The sequence below is a fragment of the Scaptodrosophila lebanonensis genome, unplaced genomic scaffold (assembly GCF_003285725.1).
Source record: "Scaptodrosophila lebanonensis strain 11010-0011.00,11010-0021.00 unplaced genomic scaffold, SlebRS2 tig00000001-arrow-pilon, whole genome shotgun sequence".
Taxonomy (NCBI): Eukaryota; Metazoa; Arthropoda; class Insecta; order Diptera; family Drosophilidae; genus Scaptodrosophila; species Scaptodrosophila lebanonensis.
In genome coordinates, this window is record NW_022060529.1 from 17704306 (window position 1) to 17722708 (window position 18403).

General features: G+C 41.9%; 4 protein-coding genes across 6 annotated transcripts; 2 read left to right on the forward strand and 2 right to left on the reverse strand.

Annotated features, from left to right (window-relative positions):
• Positions 1-915: 915 nt before the first annotated feature.
• Positions 916-9438, forward strand: LOC115634751 (pre-mRNA-processing-splicing factor 8). The gene is made up of 14 exons (XM_030532641.1): positions 916-1526; positions 1587-1802; positions 1865-2077; positions 2144-2269; positions 2573-2992; positions 3059-3276; positions 3339-4390; positions 4453-4645; positions 4865-5438; positions 5505-5655; positions 5725-5901; positions 5965-6256; positions 6319-7934; positions 7996-9438. Exons 1-14 carry the CDS (start codon positions 916-918, stop codon positions 9322-9324), a joined length of 7188 nt encoding a protein of 2395 aa, XP_030388501.1. The 3' UTR covers positions 9325-9438.
• A 105-nt stretch (positions 9439-9543) lies between these two features.
• On the reverse strand, positions 9544-10291 carry LOC115634752 (dynein light chain 4, axonemal). The gene is made up of 3 exons (XM_030532643.1): positions 10081-10291; positions 9937-10020; positions 9544-9863 (listed from the first exon to the last, which is right to left on the reverse strand). Exons 1-3 carry the CDS (start codon positions 10147-10149, stop codon positions 9699-9701), a joined length of 318 nt encoding a protein of 105 aa, XP_030388503.1. The 5' UTR covers positions 10150-10291; the 3' UTR covers positions 9544-9698.
• Positions 10292-11076: 785 nt separating this feature from the next.
• On the reverse strand, positions 11077-18130 carry LOC115625841 (small RNA 2'-O-methyltransferase). Its single transcript, XM_030521047.1, has 4 exons — positions 17938-18130; positions 17805-17882; positions 12167-12336; positions 11077-12111 (listed from the first exon to the last, which is right to left on the reverse strand). Exons 1-4 carry the CDS (start codon positions 18088-18090, stop codon positions 11346-11348), a joined length of 1167 nt encoding a protein of 388 aa, XP_030376907.1. The 5' UTR covers positions 18091-18130; the 3' UTR covers positions 11077-11345.
• On the forward strand, positions 12539-17525 carry LOC115625823. Of its 3 annotated transcripts, none has more exons than XM_030521034.1 (5): positions 12539-12672; positions 13433-14042; positions 14098-14253; positions 14312-16329; positions 16385-17525. In XM_030521034.1, exons 2-5 carry the CDS (start codon positions 13607-13609, stop codon positions 16904-16906), a joined length of 3132 nt encoding a protein of 1043 aa, XP_030376894.1. In that variant the 5' UTR covers positions 12539-12672; positions 13433-13606; the 3' UTR covers positions 16907-17525. The 3 variants fall into 3 exon arrangements, with proteins under 3 accessions (XP_030376894.1, XP_030376877.1, XP_030376886.1); XM_030521017.1 differs by having other exon boundaries at positions 12597-13039; XM_030521026.1 differs by lacking the exon at positions 12539-12672 and having other exon boundaries at positions 13360-14042.
• Positions 18131-18403: the final 273 nt, after the last annotated feature.

An 18403-nucleotide genomic window follows, 5' to 3' on the forward strand; every position in this document is an offset into this window, starting at 1 on the left:
ATTAAATTTCTTGTTCAATGATAGATTTACATCATCATTATACATAAATATATGAGAATATCAGAAGGTAAAGGGAGGTCATAAATACACCAAGTAAATAGTAAATAGCAATGACGACTCCCTTAAGGCAAACCTATGTATATACATACATATGTATGCCAACACACGATGTGGTTTCTATGTTTACCCATTACTACGATTATTTGGCAATGCGTTTTACAAGAGGTTACCAAAACATTAGGATGTTCTGCTCTACTTTTGCGTTAGTAAATATTTGTTAATGTATATGTATGTTTTCTCAAAAAAATGTTTCTAATTAATATGGCAAACAGTCATTTTTTGATTACGCACTATAGAAGTTAATCATTCATTTTAATGATTTGATTAGCGTCTTATTGGGGGAATTTTGTTGCCTGACAATACCTGAAATATATATGCAAATATATGTGTATTTTTATAAATATTGTTTATTAATAAACAGCACTCGTTTTCAAACAACGGTTAAGATTATGTTGCTGCAAAAAGTAGCATAGCGGATAGGCATATCGATTAAACGCGCAGGTATCGATATCGCCTTTCCAGCACACCTCTAAAAAAAATGTCTGCCTCTGCCGCATCGAAACGTTTGCAGACCGGGAATATTTTCACTATAATATTTGCAAATATATCGAATTAAATTGATCAAAAAAGTACAGTTCGTATAGAACTCCGCAATATTCGTGGTTTTAACTATACTGCGTGAGTGCGGAGAACGGACTTTTTGGGGAAAATCCAAGTGAAAATTACAGTGCGGCGACAGCATCGGCCGCAGCTGTCTAGCAAATTTTTCGCGCTGCGTTGCATTTGGACAACGTGTATACCTGATTACTAAGTAATCAATTTTTTTTTGCACCAGATTTTAAGCGCGCTTAAGTGATGTCAATACCGCCGTATATGATACCGCCGAATGCGTGGGCTGCCCAGTTGATGGCCCAGCAGGCTTATGCGGCAGCGCAGGCACAGCATCAACTGCACGCGCAGCAGCAAATGGCCAACCAGATACAGCAAATTCCTCCGCCGGGTACACCTCTACCGCCTCCAGGAGGGATGAACGCGGGTGGTATGCCAGCACCGGCAGGACCTCCGCAGCCTCTGGGACATATTCCAGCTCCCAAGTCTGACATAATGACAGAGGAAAAACTGCAAGAAAAGGCGATGAAATGGCAGCATTTACAATCCAAACGCTTTGCGGAAAAACGTAAATTCGGATTCGTTGACACACAGAAAGAGGATATGCCGCCAGAGCACATTCGAAAAATAATCAGGGATCACGGCGATATGACATCCCGCAAGTATCGACACGACAAGCGCGTCTATCTAGGTGCCCTGAAATACATGCCTCACGCAGTGCTTAAATTGCTGGAGAACATGCCCATGCCTTGGGAGCAGATCCGGGATGTGCAGGTGTTGTATCATATTACCGGCGCTATCACGTTTGTCAATGAAATACCTTGGGTTATTGAACCCGTCTACATTGCGCAATGGGGGTAAGAAAAACAAATAATCTTTGACAAAATTTGGTTTTCCAATGTCATACAACATTACAGTACAATGTGGATTATGATGCGCCGTGAAAAGCGCGATCGTCGCCATTTTAAGCGTATGAGGTTCCCGCCATTCGACGATGAAGAACCTCCATTAGATTATGCCGACAATGTGTTGGATGTTGAACCACTGGAAGCAATACAAATTGAGTTAGATAACGACGAAGACAATGCCGTTTACAAATGGTTCTATGATCATCGTCCATTGGTTGATACGCCGTAAGTATAATTCGAATAGATGCCATTTTATTTTTGTTTTTTATAGTTTCGTGTTTTTATAGCTATGTAAATGGATCAACCTACCGCAAGTGGAATCTATCGTTGCCACAACTTGCTACACTCTACCGATTAGCTAATCAATTGCTTACTGATTTGGTTGACAATAACTTCTTCTATCTATTTGATCCGAAGAGCTTCTTTACTGCAAAGGCGCTTAATATGGCCATTCCTGGTGGGCCTAAATTTGAGCCGCTGATAAAAGATCATAATGTCGGGTATGTTCCAATAATCCCTTTTATCTAAATTTTATTAAGCCGTAAATTAAAACTTGTTCATTGCAGTGACGAGGACTGGAACGAGTTTAACGATATAAACAAGGTGATCATACGTCAGCCCATTCGCACGGAGTATCGCATTGCGTTCCCCTATCTCTACAATAACATGCCCCATTTTGTTCATCTGAGCTGGTGAGATCTATATTTCAATAATTGATAGGGGCTTACACCGCAAAGTAGAGTTTCCAACGCACTAGTTTTATTGGCAACTTTTCAGGCTGTGTTATAGTAAAACACACTTCCTGTTTACTACGAACTAGCGATAGTTTTTCTTTAATTTTTTGGAAGCTGCAATGAAAATGTTCGTTACGATTGGGAAGATTAAATCGTAGCTGCTGATAGTTGCATACACTGCAGATAAAAGTTTCTAACTTCTGAATATGGGTTAAATGTAGCCAATGTTTTTTTTAATAATAAGCCCTTTCCTATTTCCAGGTACCACACTCCAAACGTGGTCTATATCAAGACCGAAGATCCGGATTTGCCAGCATTCTACTTTGATCCCCTTATTAATCCCATATCCCATCGCAATGCAAACTCCAAACAACCAGAGCCTTTGCCCGATGACGATGAAGAATTTACGTTACCGGACGATGTGCAACCGTTCCTGCAGGATACGCCGCTCTACACTGACAATACGGCCAACGGCATCGCATTGCTTTGGGCACCGAGACCATTTAATATGCGATCGGGACGTTCTCGTCGTGCCATCGATGTACCCTTGGTCAAGTGTTGGTATAAGGAACATTGCCCCCCGGGTCATCCAGTTAAAGTGCGTGTCAGCTACCAAAAGTTGCTCAAATATTATGTTCTGAATGCCCTGAAGCATCGGAAGCCCAAGCCTCAAAAGAAACGGTGTGTTAGTTATCACATTCTATTTCCGTTTCGTATCTAAGCTTTATTCTTTTTCCGCTCGGTCAGCTATCTTTTCCGCTCGTTCAAGGCTACCAAGTTCTTTCAGACAACCACATTGGATTGGGTTGAAGCCGGACTTCAAGTTTGCCGTCAGGGGTACAACATGCTGAATCTGCTTATACATCGCAAGAATCTGAATTATTTGCATTTGGATTACAATTTTAATTTGAAGCCCGTAAAAACGCTGACTACTAAGGAAAGAAAGAAGTCTCGATTCGGCAATGGTAACACCACTTTCAGGCTTATATTTTATGTTTTTACGAGCAACTAACTCTCCTTCCGACAGCTTTCCATTTGTGCCGTGAGATTCTACGCCTTACCAAACTAATTATCGACTCGCATGTGCAGTATCGCCTAAACAATGTAGACGCTTTTCAACTGGCCGATGGTCTGCAGTACATCTTTGCACATGTTGGTCAACTGACGGGCATGTACCGCTACAAATACAAACTTATGCGTCAAATACGCATGTGCAAGGATTTGAAACATTTGATCTACTATCGTTTCAACACCGGACCTGTGGGCAAAGGGCCTGGTTGCGGCTTCTGGGCTCCAGGCTGGCGTGTGTGGCTATTTTTCATGCGTGGAATTACACCTCTTTTGGAGAGATGGTTGGGCAATTTACTGTCCCGCCAATTTGAGGGTCGTCACTCGAAGGGTGTGGCGAAGACAGTAACCAAACAGCGTGTTGAGTCACATTTCGACTTGGAGTTGCGTGCTTCGGTTATGCACGACATTGTGGACATGATGCCCGAGGGTATCAAGCAGAATAAGGCGCGTACCATTCTGCAGCATTTGTCGGAGGCGTGGCGCTGCTGGAAGGCTAATATACCCTGGAAGGTACCCGGTCTACCGATTCCAATTGAAAATATGATTCTGCGTTATGTAAAAATGAAGGCCGATTGGTGGACAAACACCGCGCACTACAATCGAGAACGTATTCGGCGAGGCGCCACCGTCGATAAGACTGTTTGCAAGAAGAATTTAGGACGTTTGACTCGCTTGTATTTGAAGGCAGAGCAGGAGCGACAACACAACTATTTAAAAGACGGTCCTTACATATCTCCTGAAGAGGCAGTGGCTATATACACGACAACAGTGCATTGGTTGGAGTCGCGCCGCTTTGCGCCAATACCCTTCCCACCGCTTTCCTATAAGCACGATACAAAACTGTTGATTCTGGCGTTGGAGCGCCTCAAAGAGGCGTACAGTGTAAAATCGCGTCTAAACCAAAGCCAACGCGAGGAATTGGGCCTCATTGAACAAGCGTATGACAATCCCCACGAGGCGCTGTCACGTATCAAGCGTCATCTCTTGACGCAGCGAGCCTTTAAGGAGGTGAGTTTCGATTCCTTGTGAGTGAGATTCTAATACCTAATTATTGATTGAAATATTTCTAGGTGGGCATCGAGTTTATGGACTTGTATAGTCATCTGATACCCGTCTACGAAGTAGAACCTCTTGAAAAAATCACTGATGCGTATTTGGATCAATATCTTTGGTATGAGGCGGACAAGCGACGCCTGTTTCCACCCTGGATTAAGCCCAGCGATACAGAACCGCCACCACTTTTGGCCTACAAATGGTGCCAAGGTACAAACATAAAACCTCGTCTATAGTAATAGTGATAAATTAGTCCAAACGTTTGTGCAGGGTTAGGGTGTGATTTGTGGCAAAGTGATAGGTATTTGATGATCCCCTTGTTGCAAACCTCACGCTAAAGATGCACACAAACAACAAACAGCTTATTAGCTAGCTATAAACTATTTAATCGTTGACTTATATAAATAACGAACTTTTCCTTTTTATTAGGCATTAACAATCTGCAGGATGTGTGGGATGTCGGTGAGGGTGAATGCAATGTTCTCCTGGAGTCACGGTTCGAGAAACTGTACGAAAAAATCGATTTAACATTGCTAAATCGTCTGTTGCGTTTGATTGTGGACCACAACATTGCCGATTATATGACGGCTAAAAATAACGTGGTCATCAATTACAAGGATATGAATCATACGAACAGTTATGGCATTATACGCGGTCTACAGTTTTCATCGTTTATAACACAGTACTATGGATTGGTGCTTGATTTGCTTGTACTGGGCCTGCATCGTTCCAGCGAAATGGCTGGACCCCCACAAATGCCGAACGATTTTCTCACATTCCAGGACGCAGTTACTGAAACAGCACATCCAATTCGTCTTTATTGCCGATACGTGGATCGCATTCACTTGTTCTTCAGATTTTCAGCCGAAGAGGCACGTGATTTAATTCAACGCTACTTGACGGAGCATCCTGATCCGAATAATGAGAACATTGTGGGTTATAATAACAAGAAATGCTGGCCAAGAGATGCACGCATGCGTTTAATGAAGCACGATGTTAATCTGTGAGTTTTGTGTTGCCTATCTATTTAATTAGAATATGAAATAACAGATGCTATTAATATTTTTAGGGGACGCGCTGTTTTCTGGGACATCAAAAATCGTTTGCCTCGTTCAGTTACCACAATTGGTTGGGAGAACACATTCGTATCGGTCTATTCAAAGGACAATCCAAATTTACTTTTCAATATGAGTGGTTTCGAATGCCGCATTTTGCCAAAGGTTCCTTAATTCCCAAATGCTTCATTAAGTTCATGTTAATAATTGTAATCTTTATTCAAATGTTTTCAGTGCCGCACACAAAACGAAGAATTCACACATCGTGATGGTGTCTGGAATTTGCAAAACGAAATAACCAAAGAGCGTACCGCTCAGTGTTTCCTGCGCGTGGATGACGAGTCTTTGGGCCGTTTCCACAATCGTGTGCGTCAGATTTTGATGGCTTCGGGCTCAACAACCTTTACAAAGGTATTTATGATCGAGCTGATCATACCATTTTATTGTTTGGCTGATTTTCAATTTGTTTATTAGATTGTTAACAAATGGAACACGGCGCTGATAGGACTGATGACGTATTTCCGAGAGGCGGTTGTCAATACACAAGAATTGCTGGATCTGCTAGTGAAGTGCGAGAACAAGATTCAAACTCGTATAAAGATCGGCTTGAACTCGAAAATGCCTTCGCGTTTCCCACCTGTAGTATTCTATACACCAAAAGAACTCGGTGGTCTTGGCATGTTGAGCATGGGCCACGTGTTGATTCCACAATCAGATTTGCGTTGGTCGAAACAAACAGATGTGGGCATTACTCATTTCCGGTCTGGTAAGTCCATGGTTTTTTATCAAAATAAAAAGGCTTGTGTAGCTTATAAAAAACTTTTTCAGGTATGTCGCACGATGAGGATCAATTGATTCCGAATCTATACCGCTACATACAGCCGTGGGAGAGTGAGTTTATAGACTCGCAGCGAGTGTGGGCAGAGTATGCGCTGAAGCGTCAAGAGGCCAACGCACAAAATCGGCGCCTTACATTGGAAGATCTGGAGGATAGCTGGGATCGCGGCATACCGCGCATCAACACACTCTTCCAGAAGGATCGTCACACACTCGCTTACGACAAAGGCTGGCGCATCCGCACCGAATTCAAACAGTACCAGGTTCTGAAGCAGAATCCATTCTGGTGGACACACCAACGGCACGACGGTAAATTGTGGAACCTGAACAATTATCGTACAGACATGATACAGGCTCTAGGTGGCGTTGAGGGTATTTTGGAGCATACATTATTTAAGGGAACCTATTTCCCCACATGGGAGGGTCTCTTCTGGGAGAAGGCATCTGGCTTCGAGGAGTCCATGAAGTACAAAAAGCTTACAAATGCTCAGCGTTCCGGTCTCAATCAGATACCGAATCGTCGCTTCACACTATGGTGGTCACCAACGATTAACCGCGCTAACGTTTACGTGGGTTTCCAGGTGCAACTCGATTTGACGGGTATTTTCATGCACGGCAAAATTCCAACTCTGAAGATATCACTGATTCAAATATTCAGAGCTCACTTGTGGCAGAAAATCCATGAATCTATTGTGATGGATTTGTGTCAAGTATTTGATCAGGAACTGGATGCCTTGGAAATTGAAACTGTGCAAAAGGAAACGATTCATCCGCGTAAGTCATACAAAATGAACTCGTCGTGTGCCGATATTCTGCTCTTCCCTGCCTACAAATGGAATGTGTCGCGCCCGTCTCTGCTAGCTGACACAAAGGACACAATGGACAATACTACAACGCAAAAATATTGGCTTGACATACAGCTACGTTGGGGTGACTACGATTCGCACGATGTGGAACGCTATGCTCGAGCCAAGTTCCTTGACTATACGACAGATAACATGTCCATATATCCGTCTCCAACTGGAGTTCTCATTGCCATTGATTTGGCGTACAATCTTCATTCGGCTTATGGCAATTGGTTCCCGGGTTGCAAAACCCTCATTCAGCAGGCCATGGCCAAGATAATGAAAGCCAATCCGGCCCTCTATGTATTGCGTGAACGCATTCGCAAGGCCTTACAATTGTACTCTTCCGAGCCGACGGAACCGTATCTCAGTTCGCAGAACTACGGTGAACTGTTCTCAAACCAAATAATTTGGTTTGTGGACGATACAAATGTGTATCGTGTAACCATACACAAGACCTTTGAAGGCAATTTAACCACAAAGCCCATAAACGGCGCCATTTTCATATTCAATCCACGTACTGGCCAACTTTTCCTGAAGATTATTCACACGTCCGTGTGGGCCGGACAAAAACGTTTGGGTCAGTTGGCTAAATGGAAGACAGCTGAGGAAGTTGCTGCCTTAATTCGATCGCTACCCGTGGAGGAGCAACCCAAACAGATTATTGTGACCCGTAAGGGTATGTTGGATCCGCTTGAAGTGCATTTGCTTGATTTCCCGAACATTGTCATCAAAGGTTCCGAGCTGCAATTACCTTTCCAGGTAAAATGACACTCTGACTTAAAATTTTGGCCTTAATACTTAATTATTAATTTCTTCGCAGGCTTGTCTCAAAGTGGAGAAGTTTGGTGACTTGATTTTGAAGGCCACAGAACCGCAAATGGTGCTCTTTAACCTCTATGATGACTGGCTCAAAACTATTTCTTCGTACACGGCCTTCAGTCGACTTATCCTGATACTACGTGCACTTCACGTCAACACTGAACGCACTAAGATTATCTTGAAGCCAGATAAGACAACAATTACAGAGGCGCATCATATTTGGCCGACCTTAACTGACGAAGAATGGATAAAGGTTGAAGTCCAACTAAAGGATCTTATTCTTGCTGATTATGGCAAAAAGAACAATGTGAATGTGGCTTCGCTTACACAGTCTGAGATTCGTGATATCATATTGGGTATGGAGATTAGTGCACCATCAGCGCAACGTCAACAGATTGCCGAGATCGAAAAGCAAACCAAGGAGCAGAATCAGCTGACAGCAACAACAACGCGCACGACAAACAAACACGGAGATGAGATTATCACCTCGACGACGTCTAACTACGAAACCCAAACATTCAGTTCGAAGACGGAGTGGCGTGTGCGTGCCATTTCAGCAACTAATTTGCACCTGCGAACAAATCACATTTACGTTAGTTCCGATGACATCAAGGAGACTGGCTACACATACATCCTGCCCAAAAATATCCTTAAGAAATTCGTTACAATATCAGATTTGCGTGCTCAAATCGCCGGATACCTTTATGGTGTTAGTCCGCCAGATAATCCGCAGGTGAAGGAAATACGTTGTATTGTGATGCCACCGCAGTGGGGCACGCATCAGACTATCAACCTGCCGAATACGCTGCCCACGCATCAGTACCTCAAGGACATGGAGCCACTGGGCTGGATACATACGCAACCGAACGAGTTGCCGCAACTTTCCCCGCAGGATATCACAACCCATGCCAAGATCATGCAGGAGAATTCAAATTGGGATGGCGAAAAGACTATTGTCATCACATGCTCATTCACACCCGGATCTTGTTCGCTGACAGCTTACAAACTAACACCGTCCGGCTTCGAATGGGGCTCCAAAAATACAGATAAGGGCAACAACCCTAAGGGTTATCTGCCCTCACACTATGAGCGGGTTCAAATGCTGCTGTCAAACAAATTCCTGGGCTTCTTTATGGTGCCGGCGCAAAGCAGTTGGAACTACAACTTTATGGGTGTGCGACATGATCCCAACATGAAATATGAACTGCAATTGGCTAATCCCAAGGAATTCTATCACGAATTGCATCGCACATCGCATTTCCTGCTTTTCTCAAATCTGGAGGACGGTGGAGATGGCGCCGGTGCTGATCGCGAAGACGTCTACGCGTAGTCGAACATAGACTTTACGGCAAACAAGTAACCTACTTAGCCCACTTATAAGCGTTTTACATATGAACCCCCTTAGGTACATTTTTAATAAAGCCTTCAATTAATTTCAAACCCACGTCCTGCTCTTTACCTTCTCCAAACAATTGGCTATTGTTGCTATGTCAACGATTTTCTGTGCCGGAAGTCATGTCAATCAAGTTAACTGGCTAGCTGGCGGTTCTTCGGCATTTCTGTTATTCCTTTTATTGCTTAACACACATAACAAATAAAAATTTTGTTTACATGTAATATCAATTCAAAAATGGTGAACGATTTCAAGGTACATCTTTTGGTTCCTAGTAGAATTGCTTGCTGGCTTGCTTGCTTGTGGCCTACTTACGAGCACTTCCACAGAACGATGGCCAAGTTACCGGCAAAAAACAAGTAGAGTAAATTTTGGGTTTCGTAGGAGATTTCAAAACCAAAACCTTCTCCGACCACAACATGCCAGTAGATACCAAACTTCTTATCCATCGTCTCTTTTATAATCTTAGCTGCTTGCTGGAATTTCAAATGGGGTTTTATAATGCGTCATAGATATTTAAAAAAAACTTTTCGGCATTTTTGAACTTACTTCATAGTTGGATGAATATTTTTCACAAGCCGTGATGCTCAACTCAATGGCCTCAGTGCGCATTTCCTCATTCATGTCCGAGTACTGAATAGCAAGTTAATAAATGAACTTAAATGAAAAATAAGAATAATAGATTGAACAGACCTTGACCAACGGATAAACGTGTAGGATCTTCTTCTCTGTCTCTTTGCCACCTTCGCCTTCATCACCCATGTCTGTGGCGCTATATTAGTTCCTTCGAATCAGCAACGTAAAGCTGAATGCGCGGCTTTTACTTTTACACCGACACGCGAGCACAACAACTACATGCGCAAAACTAATGTATTAAAAATTGAGTTAAATTCGTATTTTGCTGTGACACAACAAACATGCAAGTCAGGACACAAACCAGTCAAGTCAAGGCTACATTTACATACAGAAAGAATTGTGTTCAAAGAATAGTTTTTTTTTTTTTATTAGTATAGATTGTCAGGTGAATGTTTAGTAATATAAGCACATATACAATATATACAATACATATATATGTATATAATTTTTTTTCCTATTTTCGTCACGCCAAGCACGGTGCTATGGCAATTGTATGGCCTATCAGGACCACGATTTATTTGCGACTGTAGTTCCCAACTCCATTAATGGCACAAGGCAGGCAACCGCAAAAAGCACACACACATGTTAGTTACTTATGTATATCTGTATGTATGTTTTTCTATATATATATTTATTTTTTGTAAGGGTATTAATAGTGAAGAGCGGTGGTGTTGTGTTTGCGCCAAATCTGCACTTAACTTGACTAGAAGGAGTGCAGCACTCCCTTCTTTGCTTGTCCCTGTGCTGTTGCCGACCCTTGCTGTGTGCATCCCTTTAGTGAACAATAACAATTTCCGTGTGGGTGCCAGCAAGTCGGACGCCAGTGCAGACGAAAGACGACCCATCATCGTTGATTTCGTCATCCTGCTGTCCACCCTCATTTACAGATGCAGTCTCCCGATGCTGATTGTTTTTATTTAACGTTAAAATTGGCTTCTAGGACAACGGACAGTCAACGCACTGTTATAGGGGAGGAAAACGTTCAAATATATTTGCAAGTGAATGCAACTTTTTTCGCCGGACCTCCTTAGTAAATCAAGTAATGGATACAAGTTTGGTAGAAATTTACTGATTTATTGTGAAAAATATTTTAAAACGACCTATTATATCCCAGTCACCTCAACATTTTCCTTATCATTTTATTAAGATCTAACGCGTATTTAAAATCTAAATCATACATTTATGGATGGAATTTATATATCTATTTATTGTCAATGAACGATTATTTGTAAATGAAAGTCTTATGTACATTTCCCGCTGCCGTACCTTTGGCGTTTCATTTTTGGTACTCAAATCAATCATGGTATATCTGTCTTATATAATTATACCAGATCCCAGTTCTCCTCAACATCTTCACGTTGCGGTACCTCTTCATAAGACACTTCCGAAGTATCATTGTTGAAACATAAATCATCTTCCTCGTTGTATGGATTTTCTTCTAATATAATGTAGCCATCCTCTACTTTCATATCATTCTCTTCGAGTAATTTTTCTAATATATCTGGAGTGGCACCGAAAGACTGTGTGTGCTGAAGCAGTAGATCCATAGGCATTTTATAAACTTGGTGTTGGATATCAAAATTATCCTCGCTACGCATGCAACGATGTAGTTCATATTCAACTTCTGCCCAAATTTTCTCTTCTACAGTGCGAGTATCCGTGTAGTAAGGAAAATCTACCACTTGAAGGGATTTATATGGTGTAGTAAATTCATCGACAGGTTCGGTTTTCGATGGTAGTGGATCAACCAGGGGCTTGTCAAGCAAGTCCTTACGGACGAATACAGCTATTTGGGAGACATTACCCACCGATTCGAAATCTTTTGGAGGATCACCGACGCCTGTTAGAGACACCAAGTAATTGGGATATTTTTCAACAATATCTAAGCACCACGACTTGAACTCCTCGCGTGTCCACTCAAACTTATGGTCCAAGTGGCGAAAACCATTCTCTAGCAATGGATTAAAACGTGTAAATATCACATTGAAGTCAGAATTGGGAGTACTGAAAATCACAATTTTCGGCTGCATAAAACCAAAAACATTTGCCGGTATTTTGGCCAGCACGTCATCATAGACATGTTCAATTCTGTAAATATTAATGTTAAATTTTTCCCAATATCAGCATATATGCATAAACTCACAGTTCAAGTCCAATTACTACATCCGTGCCACGCAGCTCCTCAGATGAATCTGCTACGCTGCCTTTTAGCACCTCGACGCGCAATGGGCCGCTTCTTTGCCGAATATAGTCAGAAATTAGAGGATTTACACGTGATAAATTATTTTTAAGTAGCTCCTCATCTATGTCGACCTGCAAATAATAAGGCATAACGGCAAATATAAAAATCCAACGAATTTATTTCAAATTTTAGCCGCGAATTAAACACAGCTCCAACGATCTGGCATCACTACGATTCGAAACAAAATGGCCGTGGTTTCGTTCCATGGCGTTAGCGGAACAACAGAAAACGAAACCTTGGCTTGTCACTGTCCGCGAGTGTAGTGTGTGTGTGTTTCAAGCACAGCAGTGCGTGAAGTGTAATTTGTTGGGGAAATTAGTTAATAACAAACAAAAAAGATAGTTAATCCTATTAGTAATAATGAATAAAAGCATTTGTAATCAAATACGCATGCCTGTGCTTTGAAGGTTTGTCCATAACACAACCCCTGAACCGCAGCGAAAATTTTCTTTGCTTGGACAGAAAGAAAACGCGAACATAAGAAGAAGAAAACAAGTAATACGTGAGGAAAATACATACACATACTGAAAAAGTGGCATTCAAATTCAGTTGGATGATCGATTTTTAAGGAATAGTTCTTATGGATTAAACCTGTGGTATTTAGAAGCAGTGAAATTGTGCTTAATTTGTGACCAGACAGCTGCGCCGGCCAGTACAATCGATTTTCTCTACCGCGAGCATTGTGTGCTGTCTGTCGTGTCTGTCTCGCCTATCTGTCGTCGGTAGACATAGTGCCTGGAGCGATTCTGTTTATTAGTGTGTGCGAGCTAAATTGTAAGTTAAGTTTTAAAAAGTGTCATACATTTTTGCAATGAAGACTTTTTTCTAGCCAGTGTGTGGATTTTTCAAATGTGTATTTCACATTTATGTTTTGTTGTGTGTGCATAATTGTTACCAATACAAGTGCAGGCGCTGCATATGTCCATGTTTCCATTCCGTTTTAGCCGACTGTGTTTCTTTCCGCTTGTACCGGGCAATACGATAAGAAACTACGAACACTCATACAGAGAAATACGAAATCGATAAAAAAAAAACAAAATGAAATTCACATAAACAAAAACACAAGTTACAATAGAATCGACGATCTTAAATCTCATGATTTATTAACCTAAACACACTCATAACTGGCATGTATCATAGCTAAAAATAAATGTATCTTCCAATTAGCCTCAACGAATGTCAACAGCAAAGAAAGCACGCGGTGAACAAAGCCACAAAAGAGAACCACACAAAAACATTTTCAAATTCAACGTTCCTTTATGCGCTCAGCGTGAATAACAGACTGAACCAAAAGGATAATAGGGCGTTAACAGCAACAGAAGGTGACACTTGGTGCCAATCATGGGCAAACGCATTGCAGCGGAACGCCAACATTTGACGCCTCCGCACTCCAATTTACATTCGACGGCCCGAAGCATTCGTAAACGGAAGCGCGCTGCTGTAAAAGAATCTGTGGTCGAGGGTAAACGACAGTGCTTAAGCGGTAATAGCGACTGGCATGAGAACGATGATGAGGACTCCTCGTCCTCGAGCTCTGCACACGAGGCACCGACTGCTTTGCTTCAAACCCCACAATGTATTGTCGGCAAGCAGCTTCATAGCTCATTATTGATGAGCGCCGCCAATCTGAACTCTAGTTTCGGAGGTCTTAGTGATTATAACAATTCCAATGCAACCGAGTCGCCGCGACCCATTTATACGTTGCGTCCTTCTGTCGTTAATGGTACCGTATTGAGAGACGTACTATCAAAGCCTTGGCGTTTGGGCAGACCTATTGGTATGAATATTAATAAATTAAAACCCTTACATCTAATAATAATATATTCATTTAGGCAAAGGAAATTTCGGTGAAATATTTTTAGCTTCGGACGATGCCCTCTGTCCCGTTTCTTCCGAGACCGCTAAATATGTGGTCAAAATAGAGCCGCATTCAAATGGTCCACTGTTTGTTGAAATACACTGTTTGATAAACACCAGTCAAGTGAAAGGTGAGTGCAAATAATAATAAGCTGAGTTTGTCTGACTAAAAGGGTTGTTTTTTCTTAGATAATAAAAACAGCACGGAGCAAGTTATTGACACAACAACCCCCAAAATTAGCAACACACCGCCTTCCGGCATTCCCAGCTACATTGCCTCTGGCACCCACTACTTTGGTGATGCCAGGTATCGTTTCTTGGTGCTTCCGCGCTTTGACCGTGACCTACACTCGTTAATCAAAAACTCGCGCGTGGCTCAGAAATCTTTGCTACTGCTGGCCATTCATATTATTAATGTGTTGGAGCATTTGCATGACAAAGGTTACTGCCACAATGACATTAAAGCGCAGAATTTGATGATTTCGAAGTGTAAATACCTCAAGAAGCAGGCGATTACGTCCAACGGTAATGACACAAAAACTTATGACGATCATTATGAAGAAAGACAACAGACCACAGACAGCGGCAACAGTTCCGAACAAGAGGCCAATGACGACGATTATTATATCAAGGACGAAAAGTTCGCGCTAAAGCGTGTTGTTGACGATGATGACCTGGAGGACGAGGACTTTGACGACGGAGCAACTACAAATAGCAACAATAGCAACAGCCTGGACATGTACCAGACACCAGTGAACAAAAATAAAAAGCGACGGAACCGCTTGAATGCAATTGAGTACAGCGGTTCTAATCCGGTACGTTCGTGTCGGCGCGAGAAGAGAAACTCAATGTATGAAGAGATGGTAAAGTCACATTACTTGCGCCCAGCAAAACGTATTAGCTATATAGAATTCTTCAACGAGGACGGCTTCTCAGTTAAGGCCGATGCCAATAGTGAGCAGTCGCCAGTCACCTCAGAGAATGAATCGGAAGAATTTGTTCCGCCCTCGGCACGTCGTTCGGCTGCCGCATCCCAAAAGAGATTAGCAAATTCAGCCTGCGCCATTTCTACACGTGCAACTCGCCGTCAAGGGAAACTGATGCGTGTCACGAATAGAAGCAGCGGCGTCAACGGCAGCCAAAGCAGTAGGAGCAAACGTAGTGGCGCTGCGCTGAGCAACGCCGTAGCAGCAGCAGTGACGCCAACTCAGTATCAGTATGTGACCGTCGAAGAAGAGCACATATTTCTAATCGATTTCGGATTGGCTTCCAAATATCAAGACCACGGTGTGCATCGCCCTTTCATTATGGACCAGCGGCGAGCACATGATGGCACCTTGGAGTTTACATCACGCGATGCCCATTTGGGCGCACATTCGCGTCGCAGCGACCTTGAGTGTTTGGGCTATAACCTACTTTATTGGTCGGAGGGCTATCTACCTTGGAAAGATGTGGCGCAACAGCAGCAACCGGAAAAAGTACATCGCGCCAAGGAGCTGTTCATGACGGACGTGCGCGAAATGCTGCGCCAGTTTTATGGAAAGCAGGTTCCTAAGTATTTGGGTGAATTTTTGCAGCAAATCGGTCAGCTCGCTTATCAGGAAAGGCCAAACTACAAGCGGTATCGAAACCTATTTAAGCGAGAGTATCAGCGCCTAGGCTACGACGTCAATAACATGTGCCTCAACAGCGATGAAATTTCGCACACTTCCGTTTACGTAAAGGATGAGGTAGATGGCATCAACGCCAAATGCGACATATTCGAGCTGAACAACAAATTAGCTATAAACGCAATGAGAAACTCTACCCTGAGCACTCCCTTTCAAGAGCATTCATTTACAAATCGCGTATCGCCGAAGAATCTGCGTTCGAAGTCCGACAAGAAAAGCCTTAAAAAGAAGAAGTTCTCCTGGGCAGAGGTACTTTCGCAGGATCCTGATCAGATTGCACGCGAACGTGCTGTGAAGGAGTTTGAGCGGGAGGAGGTTATTTGTCCCTTACAGTCACGCCTCCCTCGAAGATATGAAGGTAAGCCAACATATGCGATTCTAGCAGTTGAGCAGAGTCGTCGCGACAAGGGACTAGCAGTGCAGGAACACAACGAAGAGGAAGCAGATGCAGAGGAAGATGAGCAGGATCGAGATTCGGAGGAGGAGGGTGACGATGTACCTAGTGATGATGACCAAACTGAAGAAGATAATGAGGATGTAAGTTCTATTATTTTTATATAAATTATATTCTAATAAATAAACTTTATTTTAGGATGAAACCGATAGCAATTCACATTCAGAGGCGGTAACTAGAAAAAATCGAGGAAGCTCCAGAACCGGTAAACGAAAGCAAAGCCCTACACAACCGGCATTTTCCACAAATACAAACCCACGGCCACGCGGCAGACCAGTGGGATCGACTGCCAAGCTTGCCACCAAATCTTCTAAGCCGTTATCAACAGTCGCCAGCAACAACAAACGTGGCTGCGCCACACGCAAAGATCATGCTACTTTGGCCTCTGCCACTGGAGAAATTGAACAACACAAACGGAATGGTGCCAACTCCACCGCCGAGCTGAAATCTCGCCGGGAAAAAGGCCAACCACGACAGAGACGAACGCGTCGTTGTCTACATAAGACTGAATCACTAATGAGGGGCGAACAAGATGTTGAAAACAACTCTAACTTTGAGACGGACATGAAGAGTTTGTACGGCGTTTGGGCAAAATACGATGATGAGAACAGCTATGGCAAGGGGCGCCATGTTAACTCATCCAGGCATTGTCGCAAGTGATACTTTGGTAGCCGCAACAGGTCCCAATGTAAAATTGAGCAAACAAACTATATTTCATTACAAACTTATATTCAGCGTTTCAAGTATTTTTAGTATCCCATAAGAAAGGTTTATAAAAGGCAGAAGAAGCTTTTTAAGTCTGGTATTCTGTTTCCAGGCAACATCGGTATGCCCAAAAAAAAAAAAAGAATTCAAATAACAACATAAAGAAAGAAGAAAAGTAAGGAAAACTACTTATGAATATTTACGACATAGAATAAAATATGAGTTTACTGCTTTTGATCACTAACGATTTGTACTTTCTGTTTTTTAAACTTCTAAGGCGCCCTAGTTTTATATTTTGTTGTAATTTTGTTTGAGTTCGAAGCTCAATGTTACCATGAAGAGTTGTTAAAGTAGGCAGTCTGGGCGCTGCAGCCCACTGTAAACGATGTAAGCGTTCGGCTTTTGCTTCTATTTGCCTTTATAGTAAATGTTTGTTTGCTTCATATTATTGATTTTTAGTTACTCTTTTTAAAATTTAATGACCCATTATATGTAAAAGGTACCATAAACAACAAAGTATTTAATATAAATAGATGAAGATTAATGCGTAAATATATTATTTAAGTCTAAGTTAGGTTATATAACTGCAGAATAAATAAAGTAGAATCTTATGTCCTTAAAATATACCCAAAAAATGAGAATATTTCATTTCGACGACTCGTATAGTTGATTTTTTCGTATTTTTAGTGAAGCACCCGATGGAAGCGAGACTGACTTAGAGAATTATATGGATATTATCTAGGATAAATTATATATGTATGTATGCATATGTGTGCATATATGTGTGTATTTACAACTGTAAATTAACAGTGCCAGCCCTTTATCCCCTATTCAGAATGCCTTAGATACAGACCTGTAATATATGTTCTATGGTTTCAATACGTCGCATTAAATTAAACAAACGCATTTCGGCACAACCAAACTCCACAACCTGCAAAAAATATTAAATTAGGAAAAAAGAAACAGCATAAAGAAAATGGACTTGCCTTTTTTATTTGCTTAGTCCAACGTGGGTCTTCCAAAATTTGAATAGCGTAGCAGTAACGCTGCTCGTAGACTGGCGGGTCGAATGTAATTTTTTCGTTCGTCATTGTTGTGACTGTTTTAAAGCCACCACATGGCAGAGTATATGAAAACATTGCATACAATTTATTTAAATAAACGGTTTAAACCTGATTAATTGGAAGAAGAAAGCTTTCGCTCTATTTTAAACTTTACTAATTTCGGGCTTTTGCTAGTTTGTTTTCGTTTTCAATAAAGAATGCCGTACTAGAGATGTTACAGAACGCTTTTTCGATAAATTAGGGTCGATAGCACTCGTGATTTATCGAGCTTCTTGTTCCAAATCGATACCAAATTGAGCGTTATTTTTAAATGGACACGGTCCTGCAAATGACTTCTTTCTTTACGGCATGTGTATAAATATTTTATGCAATTAGTTTAAGGGGGTCT

Bases quoted from the DNA above. Each gene is read 5' to 3' on its own strand.
- LOC115625841 (XM_030521047.1), bottom strand. From the start codon at position 18,090: ATGTTTTCATATACTCTGCCATGTGGTGGCTTTAAAACAGTCACAACA. The intron at 17,883-17,937 runs GCAAGTCCATTT...TATTTTTTGCAG, and splicing joins GGACTAAGCAAATAAAAAAG to GTTGTGGAGTTTGGTTGTGC. The intron at 12,337-17,804 runs GTCTGTATCTAA...TATTATTTGCAG, and splicing joins CCATAGAACATATATTACAG to GTCGACATAGATGAGGAGCT.
- LOC115634751 (XM_030532641.1), top strand. From the start codon at position 916: ATGTCAATACCGCCGTATATGATACCGCCGAATGCGTGGGCTGCCCAG. The intron at 2,078-2,143 runs GTATGTTCCAAT...TGTTCATTGCAG, and splicing joins ATAAAAGATCATAATGTCGG to TGACGAGGACTGGAACGAGT. The intron at 7,935-7,995 runs GTAAAATGACAC...ATTTCTTCGCAG, and splicing joins AGCTGCAATTACCTTTCCAG to GCTTGTCTCAAAGTGGAGAA.
- LOC115625823 (XM_030521034.1), top strand. From the start codon at position 13,607: ATGGGCAAACGCATTGCAGCGGAACGCCAACATTTGACGCCTCCGCAC. The intron at 14,043-14,097 runs GTATGAATATTA...ATATTCATTTAG, and splicing joins GCGTTTGGGCAGACCTATTG to GCAAAGGAAATTTCGGTGAA. The intron at 14,254-14,311 runs GTGAGTGCAAAT...GTTTTTTCTTAG, and splicing joins AAACACCAGTCAAGTGAAAG to ATAATAAAAACAGCACGGAG.
- LOC115634752 (XM_030532643.1), bottom strand. From the start codon at position 10,149: ATGGGTGATGAAGGCGAAGGTGGCAAAGAGACAGAGAAGAAGATCCTA. The intron at 10,021-10,080 runs GTCTGTTCAATC...CTTGCTATTCAG, and splicing joins ACGTTTATCCGTTGGTCAAG to TACTCGGACATGAATGAGGA. The intron at 9,864-9,936 runs GTAAGTTCAAAA...TTGAAATTCCAG, and splicing joins AATATTCATCCAACTATGAA to CAAGCAGCTAAGATTATAAA.